The 14,891-nt window shown below is 37.8% G+C and overlaps 1 protein-coding gene across 6 annotated transcripts in view; it reads left to right on the top strand.

The window, feature by feature from the left end:
* The window catches only part of Cul2 (cullin 2), a 99,796-nt gene that overhangs the window by 74,086 nt on the left and 10,819 nt on the right, over nt 1-14,891 (top strand). For all 6 annotated transcript variants that reach the window (XM_063253686.1, XM_063253687.1, XM_003468623.5 and 3 more), the window contains 10 exons: nt 175-271; nt 369-479; nt 2,183-2,345; nt 4,905-5,029; nt 6,778-6,885; nt 8,596-8,655; nt 9,514-9,642; nt 9,742-9,828; nt 10,842-10,994; nt 11,454-11,531. In XM_063253686.1, coding sequence (XP_063109756.1) covers nt 175-271; nt 369-479; nt 2,183-2,345; nt 4,905-5,029; nt 6,778-6,885; nt 8,596-8,655; nt 9,514-9,642; nt 9,742-9,828; nt 10,842-10,994; nt 11,454-11,531 — 1,111 coding nt within the window. The remainder of the gene's footprint in view (nt 1-174; nt 272-368; nt 480-2,182; nt 2,346-4,904; nt 5,030-6,777; nt 6,886-8,595; nt 8,656-9,513; nt 9,643-9,741; nt 9,829-10,841; nt 10,995-11,453; nt 11,532-14,891) is intronic.

Here is a 14,891-nt window from a genome sequence, read left to right as displayed (position 1 = left end):
AGTCAGGGTCTCACTATGTAGTGCAAACTGGCCTTTAGTTTGCATATGTAGCCTGGGCTGGCCTCAAACTCACAGCACTCCTCCTATCTCAGCCTCCCATGTGCTGATCACAGGTGTAGTACACTATGCCTGGCTTGTATTCTTGCTAATATTATTTTTCATACTTTGCTTTAGTGATCGTGGTGGAGAAGACCCAAACCAGAAAGTAATCCATGGGGTTATTAACTCCTTTGTTCATGTTGAACAGTATAAGAAGAAATTTCCTTTAAAGGTAAAAAAAACTTTCCTTTGCAACTTCATATGCAACTTTAATTTTTTAAATGATATGTTCAGTTTCTTCCTAACATGGCTTTAATTGATTTATCCAGTTTTATCAAGAAATCTTTGAGTCTCCTTTTCTGACTGAAACAGGAGAGTATTACAAACAAGAAGCTTCAAATTTATTACAGGAATCAAATTGCTCACAGTATATGGAAAAGGTAAGCAATCGACATTGCATGCTTCCACCTGTTTTATATTTACATCACTTTTTTTTACTTCAAATTCTCTTGGAAAGGGAGTTGTGTGTGTTTGATCTTGGACTCTTGTGTGTAATGAAGTCCAATGTCTGTTGCTAAGTCATTGCTCAGGCTTGTGGTGTTTTCTGAGTAAAAAATGGTGTTCCAGTTTTCCTCACGGTTGACACTGTCTGCTTTCATCCTTAAAAAATAATGTATATCACATTATTGGCTAAATAATAAATGGCTTTTTATACTTAGTGATTTGTTTAGGAAATTTAGCAAGTAAAGGAACTAGGTGTTCAGATATTTGTATTTTAAAATGGAAGAAAAATGGAAAATAGAATAATCCTAGGTTCTTGGACAAGTCACTTTTTTTTTCTGCTGGTGGCACTGGGGACTGACCTTGAGGTCTGTGTACTGACCTACCTTCCTGGCAGCCACTCTGCTCACCTCCCCCTCCTGTCCTCCCTTGAGGCAGAGTCTCTGAGCTGCACAGGCTGGGCTCAATGAAATTGTGATCCTCCTGCCTCAGCCCCCCAGAAAGCTGGGAGGCACCTTGATTATTGTGCAGGTTTCTCACTTGCTTTCTTTAATTTTTTTGATGCATTGATTTTATTGTTACATTACTGCATTTCAGGCAAAAGCTTGTTGACAGATGATTTTCTTAGGTGAACTACATGGTAAAGCTTTTAAATCTAGACACCTTCTGGCCCACCCTTACTTTTTATGACTTCCCTGCTCTTGATATTAATGGGGTAGCATAGTAGCAAAGATAGCAGTGTGGGATTCCCCTCAATCTGCACCCCCGCCCCAAACCTCTCTCCTCAGTTTTGAGTCTCATTTTTCTCAAAGATTTCTAACAAAGTCTCCATGGTTTCTTCTCCCAATGTCACCTTCTTATTGCCAGGGAGACCCACTGTACTCTTCCAAGGGGGAGATGTAAGCTGTGCGCTGGGACTAGCTGAGCCTAGAAACTCTAGGCATGCAGCTTCATTTTCTACGTCTCTACCTTGTCTCTGTGTGTGCCACACTAATGTGATTCTGATGGTTCACAACACAGTGATGTTCTTTGGTTTTGTAGTAGAAATCAGTTCAGCTGTTGGCTAGTGTTGACCAGTGTGTTTATAGTTTAGTGCTTTTCATGTAGGATAAACTTTAGTAACGGTCTTGAGTCACATGTCTGAATGTAACTAAATATATTGTGACTCCTAAAAGTGTAATGAGATCTTTAATGTGACTATTAATTATCACATGTATACTGGTTTTTTTTGCCATTTAACAAGGGAAACCAGGATAACATAAATTAATATACTGAATAAAATTTATTTGATGTAATCTTTTTTAGTTTGATAATAAAAATTCACACAGAGACTCCCTTTTCTAGAGTTGAATAGCCTTTACCAGTTTTTCCTATTCCTTAGCTTGTCAGTATAATAGGAAGATTGATAAGTGAATGTAAATGGCAGATTAAGTTTTGCCCATCATACTGTAGTAAATATATGTGAGATAGGTAGTATCTTATACAAATTTGAAATGATTGGTAGATTTTGGTTGTGTAAGCATTATTTACCTTTGCTGTGTTTTATAACCATTGAAATGTACTACCTGACTTACTAATGTGAAAAATTTTTTCCTTATAGAGGACCTGCTAAGATCTTGATTATAACAATATGTTTTTGTAGGTTTTAGGTAGATTAAAAGATGAAGAAATTCGATGTCGAAAATACTTACATCCAAGTTCGTATAGTAAAGTAAGTCATGAATGTCAGCAGCGAATGGTAGCAGACCACTTACAGTTCTTACATGCAGAATGTCATAATATTATTCGACAAGAGAAAAAGAATGGTAAGTGGTATAAAAATACATATGAATAGAAATTAAAGTAGAAATCATCATTCACGAATTTAGGCTCAAAGCATTTTTATAATCTTTACAATATTCTATGTATCCTTTTGTAGATTATTACTGTATTTTGAAAGATTACTTTTGGAAGGTGTATTTTCAGTATATTGTAAAGTAAAAAAATGGGAAAAGCGCTTATATAGTTTCATGTATTAGAAGAGTACTATAATGTGCTAATTCCTAGTATACTGCAAGAATAAAGGTAAAGTTGTCTGAGAAGGAATTACAAATCAACTTTTAAGTATATAGAGAGGCTCAGTCTAACTCAAAAAGCGAAACACAAAACAAAAATACAGTGAGATACCTCTATAAAAAGTGAAGGAATGAATGTTTTAGAAAAGATAAAGAATATGTTAAGGTGTATCAAACAAGTGGCAATGAATAACATAAGCCAGAGCTACACAGAGAGAGCTTCATAGTGCTGTTGTGATCACCATTGATTTCTAGACCCAGGGTGCTGTTTTGGTAACTCTGAGCTATATCTTCTTGGATTAAGACCAGGAAACATGACCTTGATGAGCATTCTGGAGAGTCCAGTGAGACTTACCGTGCACCTGGAAGGAGAGAAGAGTGAGGCTTTGCCAGAAGGATAGGCAGGTGGACCTGTGGAGGAGAGCTGGAGATACTAGAAGCAGCCATGTGTGTGCAAACAGGTGGTGCCCAGAGTAGTGAGGCAGGCGACTTTTGGAAACACATTGTGATAAGTTCACTGCGTGTCCATTTGGGGTAAAAGAGAAATAGGATCCCTGCCTTAAACACTGTGTGCAGATTGAATTCACTACAGGTTTTCTGTCCTAACTGTAAAGGATAAAAGAGGAATACTTTTGAAGGCTAACATAGGACATTATCTTTGTGACCTTAAGGTAGGGAAAAATATCTGAAGTAGGACACAAAAAGCAATTTTAGAAAAACAAAGGAAAGGTTGATCTAGCAGGCTACCTTAAAGTGACAAATTTGTGGATCATTACAAGATTACTAAGGCCACTGGTGCATCAAGAAGCACTCACAGGGTCATATGATCTGCAGTGACTAAAGAGTGTTGACTCTAACATGTAAAACGGTGAGTAGCCTTGCTTAGGCACCATAGAATGGAAGATACTAACAAGGGTAAAATGTCTTCAGTCTCATTAGAGGGATGCAGATTAAAACAGCAATAAGATAGCAATACCTACATTTTGATACAGAATTAGAAAGATGGAAAATGAGAGGTATTGGTATTAAGAGTGCCGAGAACTTTTTGTTCACTGGGATGAGAGTACAGATTGATGCTAGCACTCTGGAAAACCGACACTGATATTCGAAGTGGAGTATATGCCTATTTCATGGCTCAGCAGATTGACTGCTGGGCATGTAGTCCCTAGCCATGCATGCAGTGTGTACTAAAGATTGTACAAGGTGATCACAGCAACATTATTTGTGCTAGCTCTGACATGTGTCCAGGAGCAGCAGAATGGATATGATACAGTGTGTTTAAACACTGGCATGTTACCTAGGAATGGAAATGAGCACAGGAAAGCTAACTACAGCAGCATCTTTGTCTTAATAATGTTGAACACAGAAACCAGTCACCAAAGAATCGTGACTGTCTTTTTGCTCATGATTGGAGAACATGCCAGATTAAGATGTGGTTCAGTAATCATAGCAGTGGCCACCTTTGCAGAGGAGCAGGAGCAGGGCTGACTACAGGGCACGAATGCACAGTGCACTGTTGTACATATTTTACACTTTGGTAGAAAGTTAAAAATAACCCTGGTACTCTGAGACCTCAGCATGTCTCAAGGTCAGGAGCAAAATGGTCACCACGTTGTCGTCAAGGAAGCTTCTTGCTGTTAGGTTCCTGGCCGGGCACAGTCTGCCTGTGTGACTGACCCCGCAGGCCACAGTTAGGGGTTTGTGCTGTAGATATTCTTTCTGTGTAAGCTTATTAATTGCAACATTGTGACACCCAGAGATTGGGCAGGACCTGAGTGTCTGTCAGGTTTAAGTGATTGTGTTACACTCCCCCATGTAACGGAGTGTGATGTACTTATATGTAGAGATGCTTTTAAAACGCTTCTGAATTAAATATGCCCTGCAGCCACCAATGATAAATGTGCCATACTATGTATGTAAAAAGAAGTTGGGGAGAATTTATTGTTATTACTGTTGTTTTTGGTCTTTTGAGACAGAGTCTCACTGTGCAGGCTGGCCTTGAACTCATTGTGTAGCCAAGGCTGGCCTCGAATTCATGGCCAACCTCATGCATCAGCCTCCCAAGTGCTAGGGGCACAGGCGTGTGCCACCACACCTGGTACATGTGTTTACTTGAATGTGCTACACCATCTTTGGCAAGATATGAAGCAACTACAACATTGATTTCCTGTGGGGAGGAAAAGGGGGAGCCTGAGAGATGAGTGTGGGGGTCTTTTCTTTGCATGCTCTTGTTCTTTCAACTTTCGAACCATGTTATCTTATAATGAAAGTAAATGAGACTTGAATAATGAAATTTTTTTTTCCCTTCAGACATGGCAAATATGTATGTTTTACTCCGTGCTGTGTCGACTGGGTTACTTCATATGATTCAGGAGCTACAAAATCATATCCACGATGAGGGCCTTAGAGCAACCAGCAGTCTGACTCAGGAAAATGTGAGTTTTGCATAAGGAACTCTTCATTGGCTTTGTCAAGAGTTTTTGTTTTGACTTTACTGTTTTAAGAGGTTTAAAAAAAAGGGTCTTGTCATGCCAACAGGTAAAGCATCTGTTAATTCAAATGTGTAAACCCAAAATTTGTTGTATTCATTTTGGAATCATGAAATTACTAGAAAAGCATTGAATGAGATAGGCTGCTGCTTCATAGCCATACTGGTATGTTTGTTCATGTAATGATCAGCATTTCACAGAAGAGCATTTGGTGTTTCTACATAATCATGTTTCTTCCTAACTACCAGATTAAAACAGTCTCTCTGCATATATTTGCTATCCAAAATACCCCAGACGGTAACCTTCACATTCCTGATACTCCTTTTTCAAGAGCACTTTACCAACTAAATGAATTTTTACAAGTTGCCGTATTACTCCTGGTGGTTGATAGATACCATGAAATTTCCCTTCCGTCTCTGAAGTAGTGTCCTTGCTCTCCATCTGTACGTGGTAGTCTGTACCTCATGGCTCAGGAGCACTTACTAGATGCCTGTCACCTTATAGTAGATCTGTCTTCAGCAAAAAAGTCTTAAGTTCATGTCCTGCTGTGGAAAATCATAACTCTTCATGTTTTGTGGAGATAATTAGTTTTGTATTGTTACATATTTATTACCTTGTATTATTTACTGGGCTTTTTAGTTGTATCAGGCTATGCAATCTCCACAGCTGATTTATTAGGCCTCGGACACCACTTTCTGTTATCTCCTTTCAGATAGTACAAAATTCACTTTGTACTATTGCACATTTCTTCTATCTGAGATGAAGGGGATTATACCACCTAGTTCTTCAGATACAGCTTTTAAATTCATTGCTTTCTTTCCACCTTAGTGACATCACAGGCTGTCTTTGTTTATGTAGTCCTCTGCGAGAGTCGTAGGCCTGCTGTATTTCAGAGATTTATCCATTTGCTCTTCAGCTATGATACTCCAACATCAGAGAGAAGTGGAGATGGACATGGTGCCACACTCATATGAGCCCAGCACTTGGCACCCTAAGAAAGTTTGAGGCCAGCCTGGGCTTTACTGCGAGTTCAAGGACAACCTGAACAACAGAAAACAAAAAGAAAAAAAAAAACGAGAGAGAAAGGAAGTGTGCTTTTAATGCATTCATCTGGCAGGTCCTACACAGTCCTGGTGTTAAGTTGATTTTAGTATAAAGTTTAGGTTGTTTCCTTTTGTTTTTGAGACCAGCTCTTGCTATATAGTCAGGCTGGTTTTGAATTCTCTATATGTAGCCCGAGTTGCTCTCAAACTCACAGAGATTCTCCTGCTGCAGTGTCCCAGGGTATGCGCTACCATGCCCAGGTGTTTGAGTCAAGGCTTTGCTATACTCCAAGCTGGCCTTGAACTTACAGCAAGTCTTTGCAGCATCTGAGACTGGGCCCAACTGGAAGTTTAGAATTTTAAGTTTATAAAACCATATTAGGTCATATTAGACATCTTTTAAAAAGGAAAGGGATAGAGAGAATATATAATTCATCATTGTAGGGGGTAAATTTTTCTCTTAAACGAGTCTTTAACAATTCTAATTTTATTCCTGAATTTCTTTTTTTTGTCTTTTTCCTTTTTATTGGTAGCAGGGATTGAACTCACAGCTGCCTGCTTGCAAGGCAGGTGCTTATGCCACTGAGCTAAATCCCCAGCCGTATTCCTGAATTTCTTAAAGTGTGTTTTTTGCTTTGTATTTATTTTTAGATGCCAACACTATTTGTGGAGTCAGTTTTGGAAGTGCATGGCAAATTTGTTCAGCTTATCAACACTGTTTTAAATGGTGATCAGCACTTTATGAGTGCATTGGATAAGGTAACTTTTTAATACATATACTATGTATATAATTTTCTTCTCAGTTTGTTGGAAAGTTTTAAGATTTGGCTTCTAAGTGTGAGATTTCTGATACAGAGATTAACCTTATATAACTAACTTAAATGTGAAAGGAATAACATATTTTGATAGGAATAACATATTTTGAACTATTAATGGAATGGTTGAACTATAAATTGAATGCTTGTAGAATTTCTCATCACTGTATACTGTAAGTGGACTTTTCCATAAACCAGAATATTCTGAAAGTACATGAAATAACTTAATATTCTTTAGTATGTTTCCTTCAAACATTTAACATACACTTTCTGTATACTTGAAGAAAAATATATTTTGTGGACTTTAAATTTTATATTCTGTGTAGGAAGTTTGCTTACAAGATTATAAGAAATTTTAAAAAATGATGCTCTTTTATCTGTGCTCAGATTTTAGTAATGAGTTATAAAGTATCTTGTAATAGGAATGGAATATATAATTATTATGTCATTAGGAGTATACTTAGAGGAGTCTACCTGATGTTAGATACAGAAACAGTATTAACAAGCTGCACTAATGTACTGTTTTCTGTGTGGTAGTGGGTTAGTTTTCCATTCCTGTGGCAAAATACCTGTGAGAAACCTGTTAACAACACGGTGTGCTTTATAGTGCAAATGTCTTCGCAAATCCTCATACACTCCCTGGGACTTTTGGGAGTGACTGAATGGTGGGTGTGATAATTGGGTTAATCCAGTTATGGCTTAGTGTAGTTCTGGGTGTGGCTGAAGGGATTTATTAAAGACAGAGGATCGACTCTGGGTGTGCCTGTCACCAATCAATAGGCTTGTAGCCTGAATGGAATAAAAAGGGAAAGGGAGGCTCACTGCCGCTGCTTCCTGCCTGCCCTGCCTGCCCTGCCATGGACTTTTTCTCCTTTGCCATGCCCCTCTGCCATGCCGCCCTGCCTTGGAGCCAACCAGCTATGGACTGAAACCTCTACAAACTGTGAGCTGAAATAAACCTTTCCTCCTTAAACTTGCGGGTGTCAGATGTTTTGTCCCAGCAACAAGAAAGTAACTAAGAGAGAGGAAATGCTTATTTTGCCTCATGGTTTCGGAAGTGTCAGCCCATGGTGCTTTGGAGCCTGTGGCAAGCAGCACATGCTGATGGAAGTGTGAGGCCAAGGAAAGCTGTTGAGCTCATGGTGGCCAGGGAGGCAGGGACATGAGGGGGAGGGCCCAGGCTCCCGGTGTCCCCTCCAAGGTACCTTTTCCCCAGGGGCCTAAGTTCACTCTACTGGCCTCCTGCAAATCCCAACACTTACTCTAATGCCGGACTGGGAGCCAAGCCTTTATTTATTTATTTATTTATTGTCTTTTTCCTTTTTATCGGTACCAGAGATCAAACTCATGACTGCCTGCTTGCAAGGCAGGCGCTTATGCCGCTGAGCTAAATCCCCAGCCCCAAGAGCCAAGCCTTTAACACGTGGCCTTTGGGGGACAAAGGTAGAAATGGTAACATGGTAATATGGTAATATAGGACAGACAGGTTATAGCACAGTGATGGCAAACCTTTGAGAGCTTGCAGGGGTAAAAACAGTTCACTGTGGCACAAGTGACGTGGGTTCACCACAGCAGTGATAGCAAAACATTGAACCTCCTGTGCTCTTGGCCCTTCGTTCGGGTCGTGGCTAACTACTGGTCTGTTTTTACTTAGGCCCTTACATTAGTGGTAAATTACAGAGAACCCAAGTCTGTTTGCAAAGCACCTGAACTGGTAAGTTTGATGGTTGCTTAATTGCAATCTTGTGAAAAATCCATCTGAATTAGAAAAAGAAAACTAAGCATAAAGTTAGATTAATTAGTTTTGATAGCATTTTTCAGAAAATGATGGGAAATTCTCTATATCATAATTTGACATTTGTGAAAGGAAAGCAGAAGACCAAGTATCTTTCTCAAGACATAACTAGAGGCGAACATGTACAAAGTTTGGGGTTTTTGTTAAGTTTTTATTTTTGTTTCTGTTCTTTTGGTATTTTGAGACAGGGTGTCCCTATGTAATTGAAACTGGCCTTGAACTCATTATATAGCCCAGGCTGGCCGCAAATTCATGGTGATCCTGCTGCCCCAGCCTCCCAAGCACTGTGATTACAGGTGTGTGTCACCACACATAGCTTGGTTTTTATAAAATTTTAAGAGGTTAGTTCAGTGTCAAAAAATACAGAACTGAGGGCCAGGGATATAGCTCCGCAGCACAGTGCCTGCCTGGCACTAGGTCCAGAGTTCAATTCCTGGCACCAAAAAAAGAGACACTTTGATAGATGATGTATGATTGATAAAAATTGCAGAATCAGTAACAGTTTCTTATTTAAGAAATGTATTTGTAAAATTTGGTACTTCTAACAGTGTTTCAATACCATGTGTTGATCAGCTTTTTAAGCTGTTTCTAGTATTTTGTACATTAACTGTGTATTTAAGTCATGAGCTTTGTCGTGTTCATAACTTTTAAAACACAAAGTTTAGTAAATGAGAGACCCCATTTGTTGATCCTGTTTCGTATTGTTGCCACTTTGCTTTGTTTGAGGCTTGTGAAGTCCAGAAGGGCCCTAAGACTTATTACTGCTTTCTATTTAAGCTTGCTAAGTACTGTGACAACTTACTGAAGAAGTCAGCCAAAGGGATGACTGAGAATGAAGTAGAAGACAAGCTGACGAGCTTTATTACTGTTTTCAAGTACATCGATGATAAGGATGTTTTTCAAAAGGTACGTTGTTAAAACTTTTTATTTAAATTATGCTTTGCTTCACTTCTGAACTTTAAATCATTAAAAGGAAGTAATCTCTTAAAATACTTTTTAATGTAGTTCTACGCAAGGATGTTGGCAAAACGCTTAATTCATGGATTATCTATGTCTATGGATTCTGAAGAAGCTATGATCAACAAACTAAAGGTATTGTGAGCCTTTGATATGAAAATTACTTATAAATTATTCCACCAGCACATAAATACTCTCACTGTAGCACTGTATATAATAACAAGAACTAAGGCATCAATAGGACTGGTTACTATATCCTGGTATATTCATAGAGTAGGATTTTATGTGGATATTAAATTAAAGGGCTCAGTTCTCCATATGACCTGGTTTAGAAAGTCTTCCAAGATAGATAGTATTGACTTTAAAACAAATAATGTCACTTATACCTGATTATACCCAAAAATATTCCTTTACAAGTTTCAGGGTGCAGTTAAATTTCAGTTTATTTTACATCATTTTAGCTTATACATTTATCACTTAGTAGCTGATATTAAAAATACGTCTAGGGGCTGGGGATTTAGCTCAGTGGCATAAGCGCCTGCCTTGCAAACAGGCAGTTGTGAGTTCGATCCCCGGTACCGATAAAAAGGAAAAAGACCAAAAAAAAAAAAAACCGTCTAAATGCTTTCTTTTGTTAATTGACTATGGCTGGAGTATTACCAGTAATCTTTCTTGTATATTTTATACTATAAAATGTATAAGCCAAAAATGTATCTTACACGTAGTAGTTAAGCATTTTGTAATGTTGAAATAAGACATACAAATTTATAGAAAAGTTTTTGCTTTACAGGAAAATTTGGTTTTATAAATACTTATTTTCAGTCACTTCTAACTTTGCTTTGTTTGGTTGTATTTATATATTTGTTTATTTTTGTGGTCCTGGGGACTGGCCTCAGGACCTTGTGCATGCTAGGCAAGCACTCTACCACTGTGCTGTATCCCCAGCCCTGCATCTAATTTTAAAAGGAAAGAAATGTTTGAAAGGTTCTGAGTAGCTGCCTTGGATTTTAAACAATGTGGCCTTAGATACAAGCATATGTGCAAGGGCCTTTGACCTAAGACCTAGCAGTAGCAGCACAGTTTTCCTGATGATCAGTGTGGGTTATTTTTCTTTTTAAGTCATACATCTTCAAAACTTTTTTTTACAGCAAGCCTGTGGTTATGAGTTTACTAGCAAGCTACATCGAATGTATACGGATATGAGTGTCAGCGCCGATCTGAACAATAAGTTTAACAATTTTATCAGAAACCAAGACACAGTAATAGATTTGGGAATTAGTTTTCAAATATATGTTCTACAGGTATGAATATGTACTTTCTTATTAGCATTCTCTAATTACTCCATTCCTGTGATACAGGATTGCTTACCTAATCAAGTATACGTATTGCAGTTACGTATTTTGGATTGTAGAATTGTTACACTGATCTGAAAGACATGTCATGATAGTAATGCTATGGTTTTCATCAGCATTTCACAGAAGAGGGCGAAGGGTCCAGCTCAGCAGCATGGTGCCTGCCCAGCAAGCATGAGGTTGTGAGTTGGATCCCTGGTACTGGGGACTGGCCTCAGGACCTTGTGCATGCTGGGCAAGCACTTTACTACTACGCTATATCCCCAGGCCTACATCTAATTTTAAAAGGAAAGATATGAGGGGAGGAAAAAGAAAAAAATAGAACATTTCACAGAATGAAGATGAGTGGCCTGGTACCCTAAAATATGTCTTGTTGCTCTGCTTAACTTTTTATTTTTATCCTTATAGGCTGGTGCATGGCCTCTCACTCAGGCCCCTTCATCTACATTCGCCATTCCCCAGGAATTAGAAAAAAGTGTACAGATGGTGAGTTGCAAGAAGGGTATTAGCAAACCAGAAGAATTTTAATGATTGTTTCTTGGTGCCGGAGATGAAACCCAAGACTGTGTGCATGTTCTGCTAGTGAGCTATACCCTCAGCACCAGTTTTTATTTTATATCATTTTCAATACATACCCTAAGGTTTATGAGATAAAACGAAACTCACAGAATATAGTCTGTCTGTCATTTAGGAAGATGGAGATTTATTAATCTGTAGGAAGGTTTATATTTATTAATATTAAAATTAAAATCACAAGGCTATCTTAGAGTTCTTTGCAAAAGTGTCTCTCATGTTAGTAAATCTGCCTTTAAGCAATTTTAGATTACAAAAATTCAGTATTAGAAGAAAGAATAGAACTGAACCCATAAAAATAGCACATTGCATTCCGGTGGCTCAGGAGGCTGAGACAGAAGGCTCACAAGTCAAGTCTCCTATGGCAACTTAGCCCAGTCTCAAAAACAAAACAAGACAAAAACCCCTGCTTCTCCCGTTGAAATTCAGAGAGAAAGTAGGACTGGCAAAAAGCTCCCTTTTAATTTTTTGTCCTTCTCTTTCTACTTGATATAATTGTTTTCTAATAATAATTTTAATCCCTTGAACTGTATTAATGTATGGCCTTCATCAGGCTTTAGTTTTGTAATTTACAAATAGAAAGTAAATATTTTCCAATACCATTCAGGTGTCCTTTTCTCCATTCGGGTTTCCTTAAATTACCAGCAGAGGGAGTTTGTCCTTGTGTTTTCCCCCCTAGTAAATCCAGATTTTCAACCACATGGGATTAAAATCAAAGTTTGTATACTTCATAGTGTACATTTTTCACAGATAACTTAGTTCGGCTTGCATTAGTGATTGCTTTTTACAGACTTCCATTTTACATATAAGTATCTTAAAACTTTGCAAATAAAGTTGTGAAACTAATTTCTTTCTTTCTTTCTTTCTTTCTTTCTTTCTTTCTTTCTTTCTTTCTTTCTTCCTTCCTTCCTTCCTTCCTTCCTTCCTTCCTTCCTTCCTTCCTTCCTTCTTTTGTACTGGGGATCAAACCCACGACCTTGCACTTGCCAGACTAATTTTTCATTTTAAACCAGTGAATCCTAATTAGTACATTTCTTTTATACCTAGTTAACAAATCCAAATAATGTTAAAGAAATATATACTATATCGGGCTGGGGATTTAGCATGGTGGCATAAGCGCCTGCCTGGCAAGTGTGAGGTGGTGAGTTTGATCCCCAGCACCAAAAGAAGAAATATCTACTATATTAATGAAGAACTATCTACTGCACTAATGTAGCTCTGTGTTAGAGGTGAATAAGCTCATTAAATAAGAAACATTAAGTTTTTAGCTTTTTGAGGTCTAGTAAATACCCCCAAATGGTATTTGCTGTTTTTTAGTCCATTTACTGAAAAATATGCTGTTTTTTAGTCCATTTACTGAAAAATAAACAACGCATGCTTCTTGCTAATGGACTTTGATATCCAAACATTTAATGATGTAAAATAATGTTTTATAGCTGGTGCCATCATACTAGATGAATTGATAACATTTGGAGCTGAGACTTTTTGTTCTCAACTAGTTATAGATGTGAGTCTCTTTGTGATCAGATTTTAAATGTAAGGGTAAAGGAACATCTTTCAGAGTTCTCGTTGCTGGGATAATAAAGCGATAAGAGTGTTGGAGCTTGGAATTTACATTCTAATGCAGTGGGGTGCTTAAATTATTTGTAAAGTATATTTAAAGCCTGTAAAGTAATTTAAAGTGAATTCTCACTTCAAAATATAATGTAGTTTGCCTTTGTCCACAAAGTATTTGATCAATTCTGAGTTAATTGGAGTAACTGAACTTCATTATCAGTTTAAGAGGTTATAACTAGTCAAAGTGTTCTTCTAGAATGCTTGTGTGACATATTTTGACTAGCTGTTTCTATAGACTAGGCAGAGTTAGAGTAATCTGATTGGTCCTTTCGGTTTGAGCTGTGAACTTGCATTCTAAGTAGTAGTCATAGTGTATATGACAGGTTAAGCATTGCTGATTGCTTTATTCAAACTGGTTTTTAAAAATACGAGCCGAGGGCCGGGATATAGCTCAGCAGCCCAAGTGCCTGCCTGGCAAGCATGAGGTAGTGAGTTCAATTGCCAGATAACCCCTGCCCCCCAAAGAAAAGAAAAATGCAAGCTGAAATTTGTAAGGTATGTCACATCTGCTAAGGATGTCAGTGAATCTGAAGTGTGACATGGTGCAGTTGTTTATGTTCAGGAACCCAAAGAGTAAACAAGAGCATAATGGGAGACAGACAGTGGGAAGTTGGAAGAGCCTGGGAGAGGAGGAAGTGGAGAAGGGTTAAACAAGAGAGAACGCAGGGGAGAAATGGAAACAAAGCTCTTGGTAATGGTGAGGGGAAGACATTGAAGGGAGAAGAAGAGAATGGAAGGAAAAAAGAATAATTAAGGTATCTTATGTACAGATGCAAATTCCACATAAATGCAGTCCTTATGTGTGGAAAACATGTTCTAATCTTTAAAATTGTTTTTAAAGAATGAAAAAGAATTCATATTCTATCTCTTTTCATTTCAGTATTGTTTTCCCATTTCATGTTATGTATTGTTTCTGTTCTGGTTTCATGCTGGGCATCAAATACTGGCCTCTTGACTACTTAGCGCGTCTATACTTCTGTCCTGTACTTGCTCTTTGAAAAATATGAACTCTGATTGTTTTCGGGGAAGGGGAGTGTTTTGATTTGATTTGATTTGGTGTTGTTGCTGTTGTTTTTCTTTGAAATAAGGTCTCTAATGTATAAAGTTCAGGCTAGCTCTGAACTCACTCGGTAGCCCAGATGCCCCGAATTCGTGGCTGTCCTCCTACCTCAGCGTCCCAGGTGCCGGGGTTACAGGCGTGCACTACCATGCCTAACTGGACTCAGTATTTTTGGACTATGAAAGGAGTTTTTAAAATTTTAAAGCCCTGGTAATAGAATAATGAATTGAGTTATTCACAGTAATATCAAAAAAGAATGGAGCTTCCTTTATTTTAGTGTTTGCACTATTAAGCCTTAAGTTTCTAGCTAACCACACATGCCTAATTGTCACTTAAACAAAGGTATATTTTGACAAATAAATATAAGATTAAAAATTAAGTTATGACTTACATTTTTATGTTGCAATATATGTTAGTGGTATATTGATCACTAAATGGAATTTAGTAAATCCAAATTATTATCATTCAAAAAAAATCAGTGAATCAATAACTGTCATATCTGAACTTGTACAGAAAGCCAAATTTGCAAGTGCTGTAGTTTAGTTGAAAAAAAAAACTCTGAATAAGTTTTTTGATTTAAGAAGCTGGATTAGGGC

This window comes from Cavia porcellus, unplaced genomic scaffold (genome assembly GCF_034190915.1).
Source record: "Cavia porcellus strain 051 isolate PalLab524CR breed Dunkin Hartley unplaced genomic scaffold, mCavPor4.1 scaffold_7, whole genome shotgun sequence".
Taxonomy (NCBI): Eukaryota; Metazoa; Chordata; class Mammalia; order Rodentia; family Caviidae; genus Cavia; species Cavia porcellus.
This window is presented reverse-complemented; position numbering and strand designations above follow the sequence as displayed.